At 44.1% G+C, this 19000-nt stretch overlaps 3 protein-coding genes across 4 annotated transcripts in view; 2 read left to right on the top strand and 1 right to left on the bottom strand.

The window, feature by feature from the left end:
- Positions 1-19000, top strand: part of ackr4b (atypical chemokine receptor 4b) — a 393880-nt gene that overhangs the window by 10115 nt on the left and 364765 nt on the right. The window lies entirely within an intron of this gene.
- The window catches only part of nphp3 (nephronophthisis 3), a 39450-nt gene that overhangs the window by 15584 nt on the left and 4866 nt on the right, over positions 1-19000 (bottom strand). Inside the window, exons 8-37 of the mRNA XM_061065101.1 lie at positions 18803-18959; positions 18613-18687; positions 18351-18521; positions 18149-18252; positions 17901-18015; positions 17646-17789; positions 17446-17543; positions 17184-17286; positions 16983-17065; positions 16636-16771; positions 16147-16311; positions 15436-15530; positions 15221-15343; positions 14946-15135; positions 14551-14792; positions 14281-14356; positions 13968-14095; positions 13590-13830; positions 13349-13474; positions 13105-13220; positions 12850-13014; positions 5776-5878; positions 5279-5404; positions 4937-5098; positions 4151-4315; positions 3927-4068; positions 2709-2830; positions 2460-2566; positions 1081-1192; positions 534-611 (exon numbers count right to left, since the gene is read on the bottom strand). Of these exons, the coding sequence (XP_060921084.1) occupies positions 534-611; positions 1081-1192; positions 2460-2566; positions 2709-2830; positions 3927-4068; positions 4151-4315; positions 4937-5098; positions 5279-5404; positions 5776-5878; positions 12850-13014; positions 13105-13220; positions 13349-13474; positions 13590-13830; positions 13968-14095; positions 14281-14356; positions 14551-14792; positions 14946-15135; positions 15221-15343; positions 15436-15530; positions 16147-16311; positions 16636-16771; positions 16983-17065; positions 17184-17286; positions 17446-17543; positions 17646-17789; positions 17901-18015; positions 18149-18252; positions 18351-18521; positions 18613-18687; positions 18803-18959 (3970 nt within the window). The remainder of the gene's footprint in view (positions 1-533; positions 612-1080; positions 1193-2459; positions 2567-2708; positions 2831-3926; positions 4069-4150; positions 4316-4936; positions 5099-5278; positions 5405-5775; positions 5879-12849; positions 13015-13104; positions 13221-13348; positions 13475-13589; positions 13831-13967; positions 14096-14280; positions 14357-14550; positions 14793-14945; positions 15136-15220; positions 15344-15435; positions 15531-16146; positions 16312-16635; positions 16772-16982; positions 17066-17183; positions 17287-17445; positions 17544-17645; positions 17790-17900; positions 18016-18148; positions 18253-18350; positions 18522-18612; positions 18688-18802; positions 18960-19000) is intronic.
- uba5 (ubiquitin-like modifier activating enzyme 5) lies at positions 6971-11234 on the top strand. The gene is made up of 12 exons (XM_061065090.1): positions 6971-7266; positions 7450-7495; positions 8474-8563; positions 8651-8760; positions 8848-8934; positions 9093-9177; positions 9311-9415; positions 9570-9697; positions 9800-9935; positions 10027-10105; positions 10187-10293; positions 10730-11234. Exons 1-12 carry the CDS (start codon positions 7115-7117, stop codon positions 10805-10807), a joined length of 1203 nt encoding a protein of 400 aa, XP_060921073.1. The 5' UTR covers positions 6971-7114; the 3' UTR covers positions 10808-11234.

Below are 19000 nucleotides of genomic sequence, written 5' to 3'. Positions count from 1 at the left end.
AAAAAACTTAAAAAAAAAAAAATGTTAGTGTCATCTTGGACTCTGATTTTTGGGAGTGAGCTGCTTGTGTGAACACAAACGGCAACATTTGTCCTCCTGACTTTTCCTGCCAGTCCCCTAGGAACATTTCTGCTTGATGTCGGGGTTAGCCAATGTGTGAACGCAGCAGGAAATATGCAGGAAATCTCCCACTAGGGAGGGAGCGGGGGTGACGACGATGCTTGCGTCACACATGAGGTGCAGCTTCATACTCTTTTCCGCTCGTTTGTTGATACTGTGATTAAGTCAAAATACACTCAGCATTGATATAAAGACATCAATCTGTCATTATAATGTCAGACTCTATCTTTCCACAGCATCTTTCAACCATCATGTCCCGCCTCCTAAGTCCTCCACCCCTCCTTTTGACTGACAGGGAAAACTGGAAAACACAATGAGGGACGTGTGTGAATTAGAAACTCAGGAAGCTTTCAGCGGCAGCCTTTGTCCTGAAATTCTCCCTGCGTGCATGTGTGTTAAAGAGCTATACTTACCTTTAGCTCTTCTATTATTTGAGGGGTGTGCCACCTCTGAGGAGACTGCGTGTGTTTGGAGTAGTACTCTGCAACTTCCTGGAGAAGAACATTTGGTTTGTTTTACACATTTTTAAAAATTAAATTATGGATCATTTTTATTCTACTCTCACGTTTCTACTCTCGTCATCATCCAAAGACAGAAAGACATTTTAAATCAAGTTTTTTGTTCTGCAGTAGATTTCCAGGAGAAACACATTGATAGTGAAATCTGAGTACAAGTTTCCCAAAGAAATACAAAAACTGCTGCCAAAAAATCGAGCAAGATCTTCGACTCCATCTTTGAGGACCACCCTGCTGCCTCATATTCAAAACAATATGATGCTCATCCAATGGAGCGGTTTCTGCATGCGATCCAATCTCGACTGTCTCCTTGTTCTCTCGCTCCAATGAACGAGTCCTGATTGCATGAATGAACTGAAGTCCAATCCTTTTCATGTGCGAGTTAAAAGTCCGCCCGAGCCAACAAATCTCTGTTGTGTTGTGGGCAGCAGCTCTTGGCACTGACCTGTTGAGCAGGAAGCACGTACTGTCTCATGAAGTCTTTGACCTGCTGTAGAACGGCTCGACCTTTCCCCGTCTGCAGGAACAGGCCGTCTTCTGTGGGACCAGTGACGGACCTGAGAGAAGAAGCACAACTCACACTTTAAGAACGTCAATGGAGACTAGCAGAAGCAGCAACCTCCATATCACTAAAATAACAACAACCAATCAAACAACAGAATCATATCATCATTATTGTTGTAGTAATCCAAATCCATCTTTGTCTCCAGACTATTTTTTGAAGGACTCTGCCTCGTCTCGGAATCGAAAGCTTTTTTACTCGGTCTTGTCTCGGTCTCAGGGCGCGGTCACACTGGCCACCCGTACCGTGCCCAAGCACGCTTCAACCCTAAAGTCCAGTTCGTTTGACCAGTGTGACCGCTCCGTATCGTGCTCAGGCACGGTACACTTCCTTGGCTTTGGCACACTTCAGAGAGGTGTGCTTCAGCACAGTACACTTCATGTACGAGCACAAGCATGCGGGAACACAACGCTGACAGCCTTCATTCTGGAGAAATCCAGAGTTTCATGTCTGTATCTGAATAACATGACTCAATATAAGACACAAAGTAGCTGTCATGCTCTCTGTGTTGTTCTCCGATGTGCGGCCGCGGACTCGACTGCCAGTCTCTCTCTCTCTCGTCCGCCTGTTTGTAAACCGAGCACGCTTCATAATAACGTAACATAACCATAAAGCGTGCATGTGTTGTATTAAGACTTTATGTACGTGAGGTAATTGTGCTTAGGCACGAATAGTCCTGTGTAGTGTGACCGTGGGCCAATCGTGCTCGAGTACGGCACGGCACAGATGACCAGTGTGACCGCGCCCTCAGACTTGGCAGACTCCGGATTTTAAATCAACACCACCACTAAAAGTCTATTTTTCCACATCATTATTGTGATTAGAAGGAAAACGCCTCTTTCTACAAGAATGAAGAACTTCAATTCATTAGTAGTTTGATTTTTTTCCCCGGTTCCCCGCTGCACACAAGATGATGATCTTTCAGAGATATTTATGGTCTGGGTCTTGTCACGGTCTTGATCCCTAAAGGTCTTGTATCTGAGCACCCTGGTTAGTGTGGTTCTTGTCTACAACACTACTAATTATTAAACTATTTGAAGTTTTTTATAAAAAGAATGCTGCCTGTGAGTTCCATCGACCTGTAGAAGTTGTTTGTGAAACAAGTGCAGAAGATGAGTCAGAGATCCCTTTACGGCTCAGACCAACACAATCACGTCTTTAAATAAGAAACGTTGAGTCACTGCAATGATTCAAAAAACATGTCAAACGAACATCCACAGACATTTCCTTACATAACCGGAGGAGCCACAAGTGAAACCAACCTGTGTGCAAGCTGCAGGGCATATTCAGCCAAGGGCTCCACACAGTGGCTGAACCGGGCGGCATTGGGAGCGCTGGCATTCCCCAGGAGGTGGCGTGCATAGATCCCCTGATAAATAGAAAAAAGATGTAATAATGTTTCCACAGCCTTTGTAGTTAGGAAGGAAAAATAAATCCATTATTACATGTTTTAAGTATCCCAGCAAGATCATAAATCACAGAGAGGGATACAATCACAGTTGGACTCTAACCTGGGCGATTCCTGCCATTTTAAAGACGGACAGGGCGAGGTAAAAATTCAACTCTGGCAGAGCAGACGGAATCCCCTGGCAACGGCAGTAAATGGAGATAAGGTCATCCACAGACGGGATGCCTAGAAGTGTAGATAAAAAGCATAACAATAAATGGAGCATGAAAAAAAACATGGACGAAAAATAGACTGTAAATAAGAATGGACAACGCCTGATTGACGTCCCCCGTCTGTTCCTGCAGGGGGCGCTGGAGTCCCATCGATGGCGTCCCCCGTCTGTTCCTGCAGGGGGCGCTGGAGTCCCATCGATGGCGGTCTCCATGCTGGAAATGCTGTCTCAGTCTAACTTTCAGTCAACCTAACGACAGGCTGAGAGCTGGAGCTGAGGCGGGTTTTAAACCTCCTGACAAACCGTTACACCGCGCCCACCTGTCAATCAGGTCAGCTACACGCCTTATTGTGAATAACTCTTATCCTTCATCAAATCAAAACTGATGAGTCATCAAAACATTCACCCCCCGTACAGTGTGTGTCTATCGAGACATGAGCTAATCACACCTGTAAGAGCCAATAGGCAAATAATTGATTAATACTAAATATCTAGTTAAAAATGATTAAAATCTAATAACAGTAATTTCATGTAAATTCATAATGTTTAACATTGTTTTAAAGGCATAATTTAGTCATTTATAAATGATAGAAATGTTATTTTTTATGTTTTTGGATGTTTATGTTATGACAGCACTGCGTAGTTAAAGTTGTGACGGATGTGACGTAAGCAGTTTGGAGTCCGATATTGATGGAAGCTACACAGTTTTTAGACCGTGCGTTAAACCTGTATTTTACTTTGAAGTTTTTTCAGTAAACCTTTTAAAACGAAGGAAAGTTGTCCTGTCTTTTCGCTCGCGTTGCAAATACTGTGAATTGACTCCAAAAAGTGGTACAGAGGACGAAGAAAGCAACGGAGTTCCACTACAACACCTATTTGGTTTTTTGAACCAGGCTGTAAACATGTTAATCTCTGCTGTAAAAACAGGCTTTTTAGAATGGGTGTGTATGTGACTTCCTGTGTTTCTGCAGCCAGCCTCTAGTGGACACTTGAGGAACTGCAGGATTTTTGCACTTTTGGCTGTTTGTTAGGAAAAGTGTTATATAAATAAGTTCATATTTTCCAGACTTGATAAGCTGTGTTTTGTGTTTTTGTGGTTTCTCATCATACCTTCTATTCCTTTCAAACTGCCCATTGTGTTGATGATGCTGAAGCCTTCAGGCCAGTATATAGGCACCAGGAAGTAAGCCAGATCAGCCAGCGGCTGCCCGGTGGTGGACAGCTCCCAGTCCAACACCGCTATCACACGCGCCTAAAGACATAAAGCACACTTCTTCTTAAAGCTTTGAGGCCAAAAAGCAGAAATGTTGGAATAAATGTTCATGAACTAGTACCTCTGTTGGATGGAAAATCAAATTGTCCAATCTAAAGTCTCCATGGACAAGCGTGACCTCGTTATCGTTAGCTGGCAAATTGTTCCTTAACCAATCAGAGAGCTGGTTCATGGCTGGAATGTCTCGGTGTGCTGCAGCAGTGTACTGCTTGGTCCAGGTGGACACCTGAAGAGAGAAGAGACACTTTTTATATCACAACTCTAAATATTTACAGAGAAGTTGTTTAAAGGTCACACATTATGAAAAATCCACTTCACCATGTTCCTCGAACTCTAACATGTGTCTCTAATCTGTCTACAAACCCCCCAATGATCAGAAAAGTTCATCCTCTCCGTCTTCTGCCTGATCCACTTTTCAGAAAATGTGTGCTCAAACAGGTCGTTTGGAGATTTTCCCTTCATGACATCACAAAGGGCAGTAGCCCCTCCCCCAGGTGGGTGACACTCCCACAGCTAGGTGTTTGTTCTGCCCTCTGAGTCTGCCTTCTCACCGTAAAAAATAGGACATGGAGCGAGAAAGACCAAGTACACCCAAGCCCTTCCAGAGAGGGGGCGTGGTCAGACACAGCTCATTTACATATTTAAAGGTACAGACACAGAAACAGCCTGTTCTGAGCAGGGCTGAAATAGAGGGGTTTATAGACATGATCAAATACAGGATCAGAGTGGATTTAGAACAAGAAACTTCACACACATGTTTTGAGGAGCTCTGAGAATTATTTAAACTGAAGAAGAAGAAGAGGATATGAGACCTTTAAAAGTGTTTTTATTGATTGCACGTTCTCACTTGTCTCCTGCAGTAGCCGGGTCCTTTTCCGTACCCGTCAAGGTCCATTGCTGTGAAGTCCAGCGAGTGCAGCTTTGCGAGTACCTCCACTGCAGCTACATACAGAGCTGTTCTCTCTGCTGCACGCACTCCAGGGAGACGCATATCCCTGAATATCCTCCCCTGCTCGGAAAAAAACAAGTATCTCATCACAATATGCATCTTTAAATCTCATGAAATATCAATTATTTCATATTTCTTACATATCTAGAAGCACTGGCATCAGCTGACAGACACATACAAGTTCAAATTTCATGTTGTATGATGAGAACATGGAGTAAATGTCAATGTGCACAGACTTGCCTTCACATGTTCCATCAGGTAGAAATCTGTTCCAATGACTTCTGCATCAGTGCAGTGCAAGAGAGGCCGAGGAACAGGGAAGCCTGCGGAAAACAAGGCCTTCTGCACCCGATACTCCCGGTCCACCTTAAAAAACAAACAAAGTCACAAATCCCCAACATTCAGATCCAAACATCCCTGACACTGTGAGACTCAGAATAATGATCCCAAGCTTTTAAACTTCACATATTTCTGAGTCAGTTTGATCAGTTATTAGGATTTTAGCAGTTAGCTGGTAAAACACTGTCAGTCTATTTTCCTCTAACTTTCTCTTTGTCATGCTGATTCCATCAATAAAAAATAAATACATTAAAAAAAGATATTAACTTTGTGCACACAAGATATTTAATATTTGTACTTTTTGGGAGTTGCTCCCCCTGCTGGAGAGGAGACATAACGACACACACACGGCCGTGCTGTAAAGAAACTTATATATTATTTGAACCTCTCAGTGTTACCTTGTGTGCACCTGGCAGCAGCTCACCCGGAGGTTTCTTTCTGAGCACATAGCTCCTGTTTGAGGGTGTTTGGATCAGAAAAGTCGGGTTCGACTGACCAAAACTGAACAGAGCAAAAAGAAAGTGTGAGCATGTTGTCAGTTAGCTGGACACCATTTGCTTTACAGAGGAATCTCAGTACACCTTCAATATTTCTGTGACAATACAACCAAACAGTGCAGCTTCTTCTCCTGCTGTCTTACCTGTACTGCCTGACGCTGATTGGCTCATTGTTTGACAGCACCGACCTGGCGGACAGGTATCTCTGCAGTCTGTCAACACTGAGTTTATGCTGCTGTCGCACAGGAGTTGTTTGCTCTTCCATGTTTCACTTCACGGCTGGATTAATCATTCCCAGGTTCATGGTGGAGATAACTTTTTTTTACAGTGTTGATAACGTCAGCTGGTAGTCGGACCTATTACGCGTGCGCACATCTACGTCATTTCCTTATTTACACTCCCCAAATCTGTCAAACTACCACAAACAAGCCCTGTTATCTAAATTAAAAATATACAAACACAACGTATCTCCAAATAAATGTTTGATTTGTAAAATAAATAATATGTTAGATTTATATTTTAATTACCATCTAAGTCATCTGTACATTTTTAACGTGTATTTAAGTTAAACACAAACTTTTATTTTTATTTTTAGACACTATATAAAAACTGTACTCCTGCACAGCTTTGTTACTCTTAAAACGTATTTTTAATGGATAACCTTGTAGTGTTTTATTTTACTTTTTATTTCTTCCATTTTTATTTATTTATTTTTGTATTATTATTATTATTATTTTAATTTTTTATTTTTATTATCGTGTAATTTTTCAACGAGAATTTTAACAAATTTAACCTCCTTCTGTTTATGGATTGTGGGATTATGGGTGGGGGTTAGGGGTCACATTGTTGCTATTTTATTTATTTTTATGTAAAGCACTTTATGCCACATCATTGTATGAAAAGTGCTATACAAATAAAGTTTGATTGAAAAAAATGATGATAGTATGTAAAAAAAAAAACGCCTTTAATCAACTAAAATACAAAGGAATAAATCCCGTTGTTTCATTTAATTTTTTTTTAAATAAAACTAAAATAAAATAAAATACTGGTAAAGGTGGAAACCTGTGAGGTGTCGTTCTTGTTTCTCCACGGAGGTTATTTACCGCGACACATATCCTGACAGCTGATTTGAAGACGTGTACTTTCTCTCTAAGCGGATCCCGTTATCTTTTCGGGTTTCTATCTTTTCCACCTTTTATATTTCTCGCTCAGTTTGTGTGTCGACATCTTTTACGATCCGATGTCGACGATGGAGGAGCTGAAGCTGCGCGTGAGGGAGTTAGAGAACGAGCTGATTAAGTGTAAACAGAAACAGGAAGCTCAGAACCAAGAACTCCACAGACCCAAGATCGACAAGATGAGTTCTGAAGTGGTCGATTCCAACCCGTACAGGTGACTCTTTATATTCTGTGTTATATATACATATATATATATATGTATATGTCTGCTCCGAGAGACTCCACCTCACCATCATGACTCACTGGTCCCAGCTGCTGGTCCAAACATTATACTGGTCCCAGCTGCTGGTCCAAACATTATACTGGTTCTCTAATCTCAGCTTTGTGTTCATTGCAGTCGACTGATGGCTCTAAAGAGAATGGGCATCGTGGACGATTATGAGGTATGATTCTCCAGGTAATCATTTTGCAAAGAAGCACTTGAGATGTTATTTATTTACACAGGAAGTGTAAACCTTCATCAAAACAAACCTATAAGCCACTGAGAGAGAGAGAAAGAGAGAGAGAGGGAGGAGAGAGAGAGGGAGGGAGAGAGGGAGAGAGAGGGAGGGAGGAGGGAGAGAGAGAGAGAGGGAGGGAGAGAGAGAGGGAGGGGAGAGGGAGATGGAGAGAGGGAGGGAGAGAGAGAGAGAGAGAGAGAGGGAGGAGAGAGAGAGGGAGGAGAGAGAGAGGGAGGGGAGAGAGGGAGGGAGATGGAGAGAGAGAGAGAGGGAGGGAGAGAGGGAGAGCGAGAGAGAGGGAGAGAGAGGGAGGAGAGAGAGGGAGGGGAGAGGGAGATATGGAGAGAGAGAGGGAGAGAAAGAGAGGGAGGGAGAGAGAGAGAGAGATAGAGGGAGAGAGAGAGAGGGAGGGGGAGAGAGAGGGAGGGAGAGAGAGAGGGAGAGGGCTGGCTGTGCATGAAGTGTAAATCCCTCCTGTCTCCATGACAACCGTCTGTTGACATCGTCTGCTGTATGACCAGCACTGCTCCTCCGCTGTTTGCTTTTTTAACGTGTATTTTAAATCTGAGATGAACAAAGAGGATGTGGGTACAAGACTCCATCCACAGGAGGAAAAAACTACCAGTGATCAATTTTTCAACTTGAAAGCGCTCGGAGCGACCGCACAAAAAAAGGGCGGAGCGCTTGGAAATAATACGCAGGACGCTTTCTCTTTTTTTTTTGTCTGGGCGGACGCTTTCTGCTGCGACCGTCTCTCCTGATTGGAGACAATTGAAAAGACGCTGGCGCTCAGAAAAACAAACGTTAGGTTGACACGGCACCCGTCCTCTTTTGTGTGTTCTCACATCGGTGGTCAAATATCTGCAGCCTGCTCGCCCGCCGTTAGCCCGATGGATAACCAGCCTTCATTTGTGTTGACAGAGAATCCGGACGTTTACAGTGGCTGTGGTCGGCGTTGGAGGAGTTGGCAGTGTGACCGCTGAAATGCTCACTAGATGTGGCATTGGTAAGGTAATACAAGCTTCTCTCTTCTTCCCTCTTTTGTTGGAGTGTCGCAGTTTATTCCCGTCTCTCACTTCCTGCTTTTCACCGTCACAGCTGCTCCTCTTCGACTACGATAAAGTCGAGCTGGCCAACATGAACCGGCTGTTCTTCCAGCCTCACCAGGCGGGCCTCAGTAAAGTTGAAGCTGCAGAGCACACGCTCAGGTACAGACCCTCATCCCCCCTCCCCAAAAAGAGAGAGAGACACTCTGTCTTTTGTTTTGTTAACATGTTTCTCTGTTTCTCCTCCAGAAACATCAACCCAGATGTTTCATTTGAGACTCACAACTACAACATCACCACCATGGACAACTTCACACACTTCATGGACCGAGTCAGGTGTGTGTTCTCTCTCTCTCTCCCCTCTTTTTCTCTCTCTCTCTCTCTCGCTCTCATTTTCTCTCCTTCTCTCACCCCCTCTCTTTTTCTCTGTCCCCCTCTCTCTCTCCCCCCCTCTCTTTCTCTCTCTAAAATAAAATGAATCTGTCTTCTCTCAGTCATGGAGGTCTAGAAGAAGGGACGCCGGTGGATTTACTCCTGAGCTGTGTGGACAACTTTGAGGCCAGGATGGCGATTAACACGGTAAGTGCATCATCGCTGTCGCACAATCAGAGCTGATATACACAAAGGGCCCGATCACGAAATCGTCGCCCTAAACCTTCTCTTTGTGACTCCTTGTGAATCCCTTTTGTCCTTTTTTTAATTTTTATCTCAGGCTTGTAATGAACTGGGTCAGACCTGGATGGAGTCTGGTGTCAGTGAGAACGCTGTTTCAGGACACATCCAGCTCATCATTCCTGGAGAGACGGCTTGTTTCGCCGTATGTGTACACACACACACACACACACACACACACACACACACACACACACACACACACACACACACACACACACACACACACACACACTTAATCCTGTGGTTTAAATCAAAAGAAATTGCATCGTAATAACCGTATCGTGTCCTTGTCTTAGTGTGCTCCTCCTCTAGTGGTGGCGGCTAACATCGATGAAAAAACCCTGAAAAAGGACGGTGTGTGTGCGGCCAGCTTACCGACAACAATGGGCGTGGTCGCGGGCCTCCTGGTGCAAAATGTCCTCAAGTAAGATATCCTCATACGGCGCCTGATGGAGACCTAAAGGACCTAAAAGTCGACGTCCTTACAAAGAATAAATAAAGGTTTTATTGATTTTTTGTCTTTCAGGTACTTGTTAAAGTTTGGCACAGTCAGTTATTATCTGGGCTACAACGCCATGCAGGACTTCTTTCCCAGCATGGCGATGAAAGCGAACCCCCAATGCAACGACCGCTACTGCCGGAGACAACAGGAGGAATACAAGGCGAGCGTTTACAGTCTGTTAGCAAATACTACCAACGTACAGCCAATCAAATACAGCAGCTAACCGTCTCTGTTTGATCGTCTCTCTGCAGAAGAAAGAAGCAGAACGGCCAAAAGTTGAAGTTGTAGAAGAAGAAGAGGAGGAAGTGGTACACGAGGACAACGAGTGGGGTGAGCAGATCTGTATCTGTGTGTCTGGATGTTTCATTGTACTGCACGTTGTGACTTACACTTGACATTGTGCGGGCGCAGGTATTGAAGTCGTATCAGAGGTGACTGACGCAGAGCTACAGGCTGCAACGGGCGCCGTGCCAGACCTCCCAGAGGGCATCACTGTCGCTTACACAATTCCAGCTGAGGTTAGTATTCTGCAACACACCACAGATTAGAAGATTATTGCTGAGCTTTTTCCCACAACATCCCAAAGTGTTTAAAAGTCATCAGCTTAATATCCACGCTGAACACAGAAAGGTTTACAGACCCATGCAGAGCTGGATAAACACTGAAGCTTCAGAGTCCACCACATGGTGACCTGTGAGAGCATCGACTCTAGAGAGGAGGGGGGAGGGGGGGACAGCTCTCTATGATGTTTAGAATTTTGACTGCAGTACCCATTTTAACCACTAGGGGGTCAGAGGTACATACTGCTCCTTTAAATGAAACAACTGCTGTGCTGGAAGTCTTGCGAGGAATAAATACAAATGCATGATGCTGTGGAGATGGATTTGTAGATTCATTTATAATAGAAACAATTTGAAAACAATTCTCTCTGTTGTTGTTTTTTTTTTAAATCAGAGCGCAGCGAGCGGCGACACCGTGGGGGAGACTGAACAAAGCCTGGAGGAGTTGATGGCTCAGATGAGGAAGTTGTAGCCTGCAGCTGCTGCCTGCTTTTTTGTTTTCTCTTTCTTTGATAACAAGCATACTTAGAAACATCCAACAAACTACTATGGAAATCTTCTAACAGCTGAAAACTGGAAATGCATGAAAAATGCTGCGAATGGCGTTTCACTACAAAAAAAAATGCAGAAGAGTGAGACTGTGTAATATGCTAAAAAACAGGTAATTTGTTCGGACTTTGATTTGGTTCGGAGTCTAATCAAATGTCTTAAAACATAGAATAATCTCTCTGTTAGTGCATTATCATGTATCACTCACTGCGTGTATTTTCTATGGCTTCGATCAGTGGATGTGAGTCCTCGCTGTCGTTCACTCAGCTTTAAGTCAAAACCCGCTGCAACTACAGATGAACAATGTTTACCACCACGTCTCAATAAAGTATTTATTAGATGGAATACAATCTTCTCGATATATTGAAGTGATTTCTTGTGTTGTCATGTACATATTTTTTTTACATTTTACATTAATACATGAACATATAAAAACATTCCAGGTACATTGTATGTGCTGTTTTTGGTAAAAGACGATACATGGCGCCCTCTTTGGATTCATGTAAATCATTAAAAGTCATATCATACCTAAGACACTCATGTGGCACCATCATGGTTAATAAATAAACAGACGTGTTGCATAAACACAGCATGACCTCAGAGGGGATGAGTCAGGGTCCAGGCTTGTTTTTGGACAAAACTTAGATTATACATTTTCCTTTCTTTGATTACGTAGTTAAATCAGGAGAAACATATTTCATAATAACAACAATTGGTATGTCATTGCACTTAATTATATCAGTTTCCAGAATATGCACATTTAATTTTAGAGACAGATGCTCTCTAAAGCTACAGACTGTAAATATGATCGGACGAGACCTGAGTGTCATCACCCGTCTGTTCCTGCAGGGGGCGCTGGAGTCCCATCGATGGCGGTCTCCATGCTGGAAATGCTGTCTCAGTCTAACTTTCAGTCAACCTAACGACAGGCTGAGAGCTGGAGCTGAGGCGGGTTTTAAACCTCCTGACAAACCGTTACACCGCGCCCACCTGTCAATCAGGTCAGCTACACGCCTTATTGTGAATAACTCTTATCCTTCATCAAATCAAAACTGATGAGTCATCAAAACATTCACCCCCCGTACAGTGTGTGTCCATCGAGACATGAGCTAATCACACCTATTTGGTTTTTTGAACCAGGCTGTAAACATGTTAATATCTGCTGTAAAAACAGGCTTTTTAGAATGGGTGTGTATGTGACTTCCTGTGCTTCTGTAGCCAGCCTCTAGTGGACACTCCAGGAACTGCAGGATTTTACACTTCAGCCTCAACTTCATTTTTCACCACCAGAGGTTGCCGCTTGGTTAATACCCTTCATTAAATACATCAAATGTGGATTTGGCAACAAAAAAGACAACAGCATGATCAGACTGAGTTGTGGAGTTAATACTTCAAATCTTTAAAAACACTTTTTTTGATTTTTTGAACAAGATTTTTTGTGATGATATTTTCAAGTCAATCTTGAAATAACAAAACTAATACCTCAGGTTTCCTACTTATCGTGTATCCCTAAGTCTAAAAGTGCATAGAGTAATGTTGTCTGTGCAGCGGACAGATTCAATGTGTTTGATGTGTTAGAAAAATGCAAAATCTTCATGATGCCAGCAAATAAATGCCGCTGAGTTATCTAATGCTTTCCACTTTGAGGCATGTGTAGAGGAGCTAGATATCAGAGGTGTAAACATGAGGTCCAGGCCCATTAAGAGGACTCACAAAGTTCCTCTCACTTATGCATATGTTGAAATACGATTCCATACTTTTGCAAACGTACACGTTTCACAGACTGATACGACAGACTTCATTACTAAACTTGCAGGTAGTTAACTTGACCAAAACTGACGACCTCCATCGAGACCACAATCACAGTTTGATGACCACAATGGTTTCCCTTTTTGCTAACAGCACCAGGTCTGATGTTGTTATGCTGTTTTCTTTTTGTTTCACTTCATGGCTAGTCAGAGTCACCTTGGAGCGTGTGGTGGGGGAGCAGGTCCCCTCAGACTGAATGTGTCCCCACTGGAGGAGTGGCGAGAGGGGGCGTTCCCGCACACCAGCGACGGCTCCGCCTCCTTTATCTCCATGGCACGTTTATAAAGCTCTGCCGCCTTCTCGAAGTCGCCCTCTTCATAGCTAGTAACAAAAATAAGAACAAAAATCTCAAAATGTAATAAATCCACGATTGAAGGTATGATGTGCAGAAAGTTACCCCGGTTGCTTCACCTGAGCACGGCCAAGTTCTTCAGGGTTTCTCCGACTCTCGGGTGCGAGCGGCCCAGACTATCCTCATACACTTTGAGCGCTCGCTCGTACAGAGGCAAGGCGTCGCTGTGATTCTTCTACCAAACACAAACACATCTGCACTTAACTTCAAATCGATGACACATGATGATAACAGTCATGAAGTGAAGATGAAACTCAGTCATATGTAGTAAAGATCGAGCGAAAGCATTAAAAACATTCTCACCAGTTGGCAGTAGATCACAGCCAGGTTGACCAGCGCCGTGGCCACGCTCGGGTGTTTGGGCCCAAAACTCTTTTCTCTGATTTCTAGAGACAGCTCATACAGCGGCACCGCCTTTTCCAGCTTCCCCTGTTTGTTCAGCACACACACACACGTTCACATCAGATCCTCAGCCAAACAACAAACACAAAAATCTGCTGTTCAGAAAGACTAAAACAGAACATTTCCTCGTTCTCGTTCTCACTCTGCGCTTGTACAGCATGGCCAGGTGTTTGAGCGTGTAAGCCAGAGACGGGTGATCTGGAGACAGGGCCTTCTTGCGGATGTCCAGCGCCCTCTCGTACATGTCCTCGGCCGTCTCGTACTCCCTCCGCTCTGTGTGCAGCGCAGCCAGGTTGTTGAGGGACTGAGCGCAGTCGGGGTGATCCGGGCCGAGGACTCGCTGACGCATTTCCAGAGAGCGTGTCAGGAATATCTTAGCTGCACTGGTGAGGACAGAGACAAGACTCAAGAGTCAAAGTTTGCATGGTTTAATTTAAAAGAGAGATTTATTTTCATCATGCAGAGAGTGTCTCCATGACTTTGTTATGTGTGCATGCAGCTGTAACATGTGCCCCCTCACTCCAGGTTGTTTTGGAGGTAGTACAGGACGCCCAGCTCGTTGAGCGTCTTGGCACAGTCTGCAGAATCTTTTCCAAGGGTCAGCTCCTCCAGCTGCAGGGCTCTGCGCCTCAGCAGAGTGAAGCCGTACTGACAAGAGGAAACAAAAAAATAAAACATGAGGTGAGAATGAGTAAGCAAGGGAGTAAGAGGGAATCTGTGAATGTGTTCTTATGTGCTGTCCTGTAAATGTGTGTTTTTTATGATCTCTGTGCAAGGCAAATTCCCCTAGAGGCAATAAAGGTTTCATTAATTCATTCATTCAACATGCTCACCATATGACCTTTCTGGCGTGCAGTCTTTTGACGGATCTTCACCGACGTCTTCCTGAGTTTCTCTGCTTGTTCATACCTGATACGGTAATAAAAATCAGCTGAGAGTCTTTAAATCTACCTTTGACATGATGTCACTGACATTTATAGGATCATCCACACAGCTGGAATGTTTTCTCGGTTGGCAGGAACAACCAATAAACTAAAAACATAAACATGAATTAGAAGTTAACATGGAACATGTCAGCACAAAAGAGAGAGAGAGGCATTTACTTGTTTTGTTTCTGATAAAGCATGGCGAGCGACTCCAGCTCTCGTGCCACACTCGCATGCTCAGCGCCGTACGCGTTCTCACTGATCTCCAGGGCCTGCTTGTACAGCTGCTCTGCGTTTCCATACTTCTTCCACTGGACATATACGGCGGCCAGCTGGTGCAGGGAGCGAGCTACGCTGGGATGGTCGGGGTCCAAGGCTGTCTCCCTAATTTCAAGGGATCTTTGCAAAGGGGCAACGGCCTATAGGGGCACACAGAACCAGATTAGCACTGTGCTAGTATAAAATATAAGCACATATGTGGAGACCTATGGCAACAAATGAGGCACAAAAGTCATGTTTGGGGAAAACAAAAGTGCATTTTAGTTATTTAAAAGCATTAAACCACGTTTTACCTGACTGGGGAGGCCCAGGTCTTTGAGGAAACGTCCCAAAGTCTCGTACAGGTTTGCTAGCTTGGTCATGCTGTCTTCGCTCTCACAGCTCTTCTCGTAGTGTTTCAGGGAGTCAAAGTACTCAGCAGCCATGGAGCTTTTGTCTTTGCCCACATATTGCCAATAAGCTAGCAGCTCAGAGAAATGACCCCTGGAACAAACAAACATAGACCTGTAAGATAGACTAAATATATGTGGCTTTGTAAAGTCAGCTTGTGTGTCTGCATGTTTTGTACCTCTTGTAGAGGTTTTGGGAGACAAACAGGTTCAGGAGGCTGAGCTGTAGTTTAGTTCTATCCTCCTGCTGTTGGAACAGCCAGGGGAGCTCGTCAGCAACGCGCCAAGTCACACGGTCCTGACTAAACACAAACAAGAATATGATGATATGAGCTGTTACTGTGCAGCAGGATGAGTTGTGATTTATGAGCTGAACATGACGGCTCTGAAGCACCTGAGTTGTTGACTGAAGTAATGTACGAGTTTCTCTCTGTAGGCGGGAGAGCTGCTTCCTCCACCCAAGAACTCCGACCTCACAGATTCCCAAGCCTGAAAGACAAACAGGATTATCAGATGTCTCAAGAATATCATGATTTTTTTTTTTAACAACATTGTTCTCTTTAAAGGTCACATATTATCCTCCTCTTCAACCAGTTTAAATAATTGAAGTTTGTCAAGTTTCTTGTTCTAAATCCACTCTGATCCTGTATTTGATCATGTCTATAAACCCCTCTATTTCAGCCCTGCTCAGAACAGGCTGTTTCTGTGTCTGTACCTTTAAATATGTAAATGAGCTGTGTCTGACCACGCCCTCTCTCTGGAAGGGCTTGGGTGTACTCGGTGCTTTCTCGCTCCATGTCCTATTGTTTACGGTGAGAAGGCAGACTCAGAGGGCAGAACAAACACGTAGCTGTGGGAGTGACACCCACCTGGGGGAGGGGATACTGCCCTTTGTGATGTCATGAAGGGAACATCTCCAAACGGCCTGTTTGAGCACACATTTTCTGAAAAGTGGAGCAGGCAGAAGACAGAGAGGATGGACTTTTCTCATGATTGGGGGGTTTATAGACGGACTAGAGACACATGTTAGTTTTAGAGAAACATGGTGAAGGTTATTTGGCATCATATGTGACCTTTAATATTCCACTGGTCAAAATCAAATCACCTGCAGGTGTTGAAATCTAATGAGCCCACATCGAAGGGTCACAATGCAGAGTCTGTTCAGACGGTGGAGCAGAGAGGACAGGGCAGGCAGCTCCAGTTCAGGGAAAAGGTCTTGCACCTCTGATTCACTAACTCCATTATGACTGGCGCACACAAGGCACAGAATCTAAGCAGAGAGAAAACAAGCAAGCACAATATCCCTCTTGTTACGTCGACAAATAAATCACACAGTGTTTACGTTAGTCCCTGAGAGGCTGATTTTAACATGTAACATTTTGAACAAGCTAAAAGTATGTTTGCAGGACACAATGACATTTTAACAAATAAAAATAACAAAACTACATCTTTAAAGGTGGAGTCAGTAGCTAGTCTTAGTGAGTGACAGCTGCAGTTCCTCCAGTGCAGGGCTATTTTATTTTGTAGGAAAAAGCTACTGACTCTACCTTTAAACATGGAGGAATAACTGTTATTTGGTGTAACCATAGGTCACCTCTCTCATGATGTGTTGCTCTCTGTCTGTTTTCAGGGAGGTCAGCGTCATCTTGAGTGCCAGGCGGTACAGTGACATCGTGTCCTGACACTGTAGACACTGCTCCAGGCTCTTCTCCAGTGACCAACAGGATGTACTGGAGGAGAGTCACAGGACAGAAGAGTGCATGTAGCCAGGTATTCAGACATATGAATATCACATTTAGTTTAGAAGATACAAACATTTAAACGTAGTGAAAAGAGGAATAAAGACACATAAAAACTCATCTTGTATCAGACCATACTCAACGGAAAAAGAGGAACATTTATCTGGAATGTCTTTTACATTACAACCAAAAGGTAGCGTACCTGATGATCATCCTCGCCAGAAGCGTGACGTACAAAGCATTGCAGGTCGATGCAGAGCGACAGTGCCTTTCCAGCTTCTTCTCCTGGAACAAAGACACGACATCAAATTAACATTTTGAATTCCAATAACTCCAGCCACTTTCAGGTGTCTTCTGAGTGTTTTTTTTTTTTTAAAAGGTGGATGAATGGATTTTTACTGACCTGGTCCTTCGTTAGTTTCAGCTCCATGCTCTGGCACTCGGCATTAACAACGCTCCTGACCTCTCTGGGGCTCAGGGGGTCTAAGTGGAGTGTGGGCCACAACCTAAACAAACATCATCACTGTGCTATAAACGGCAATATGCAAGAAGTAAGTATAGAAATGTGTATAACTTCATGCGGAAAAGACAGCCTTGAGAACCAACAGAACAACACACATTCAGTAAATAGACCAGGGTATGTAAGTCGTGCAGGGTGTTCTCACCTCCAAGCCTGAGGGCACGTCTCTACATTGACAGACACCACCACTCTGACGTTGACAGGGAGAGGGTCAATCAGCCACTTCATGTGTCTTTCTGCTTGCTAAAGAAAAGGAGAAAAACATGCAGAGTTACAGAAACTGTTCTGAAACAATACAAGGGGTAGGATAGATCTTATTTAGGTTCAATCAGAAAGGAGAAGCACCTGTATTTGGTCAATAGAGTCAATGATGATGATGATGTTTCCTTGATGGCGTGCTGATAGTCTTTCAAGCCAGCGGGGAAACTCCTCCAAGATCTTACTGGGCTCCATGGACAGGCCAGAAATGGACCAGAAGTGCTGCAGCAGCTGTGAAACAACAAACAGTAAAAAAAAAAAAAAAAAAAAAAAGAAAAAACCTTTACAAAAGTGTCAGACGGAGCATCTGCAGAAGAAGAGCCAATCAGAGAGAGCCCTTACTTTGACTGTGAGGCGTTTGATGATGAGAACCGGCTCTGCGCTGGTTGAAAGTGGCCGACCGACAAAATGATAGAGGAACAAAGTGTTGGGGGACTGCTTCTGCTGCTGCTCAATCCTGAACAAGATAAGAGTATACTTAGCAAAGCAAGCGAACCAAAGAGAAAGTCCTGATCCATGAGGACACTTCCTGCTATCCCAACACCTACACTTTGAGCTAAGCTGAGTCCCCTAGGTCGGAGATAACTCACCATTTGGAGAGCAGGAGAGACTTTCCTGAGCCTGGACCACCAGACACCAGCAGAGGTGGGGTGGGAGGGGGAGCAGCTATCATGTCATTCAGACGATCTATATACTGAGGATTACATGAAGGACAACACATGTGAAAAAGAAACAAGTAAAATATGATCATGTAAGAAAAACGAGGTAGAGAAAGGAGAACATGATCGCTACCTTCTGGAAGCCTAGCTGTGAGGTGGTGCTGCTGCAGGCCTGCTGGTAGGACTCGATCTGTTCCTGCTCATCGTGCAGGTCCCACAGCACGTCTCCCGAGTCCTCCTCGCGGCCTTCTTCTATCCCCGAGTCCTTAGAGTCTACCTCTGCTCCTTCAAGACCCAGCAGCTCCTACATGGTGGATAGCAGAAGTGGAACTTTAAACACTGTTGGCTATGAATGATGAATAAACATGATGCTGCTGAGAGACTGAGGTCTGAACCTGTTTGATGACTTTCTCTAGCTGAGCATAAATCAGGGCAGCCCCGTCCTCTGCAGAGCCGCTATGATCCACTACCTGGGTGAAAGGACGGCTTTAAAAAAAAATCACTGAAATATCATCTTGAAAACACTGGATGAAAAGCTCCCGCTTCGCTGACTTTGTTTTGTTTTAAAAGACGGATCATGCAAACCTTGACCTTAGCCGCCTTGTCTGCAGCATTGACCCTTTCTAGAAGTTGCCTGGTGGGTCCGGTCAAACTTTGCCCGTCTTCAGTCCTGAGGTAGAGCACCAGCGGATGCCCATCTGGATTCTTCACAAAAGCCTCCTCACAGTCTTCTACCACAGAGCTGTGCACACGCATGAACATCAGGAGAAGACATTTTATTTC

The sequence above is a fragment of the Labrus mixtus genome, chromosome 19 (assembly GCF_963584025.1).
Source record: "Labrus mixtus chromosome 19, fLabMix1.1, whole genome shotgun sequence".
NCBI lineage: Eukaryota > Metazoa > Chordata > Actinopteri > Labriformes > Labridae > Labrus > Labrus mixtus.
This window is presented reverse-complemented; position numbering and strand designations above follow the sequence as displayed.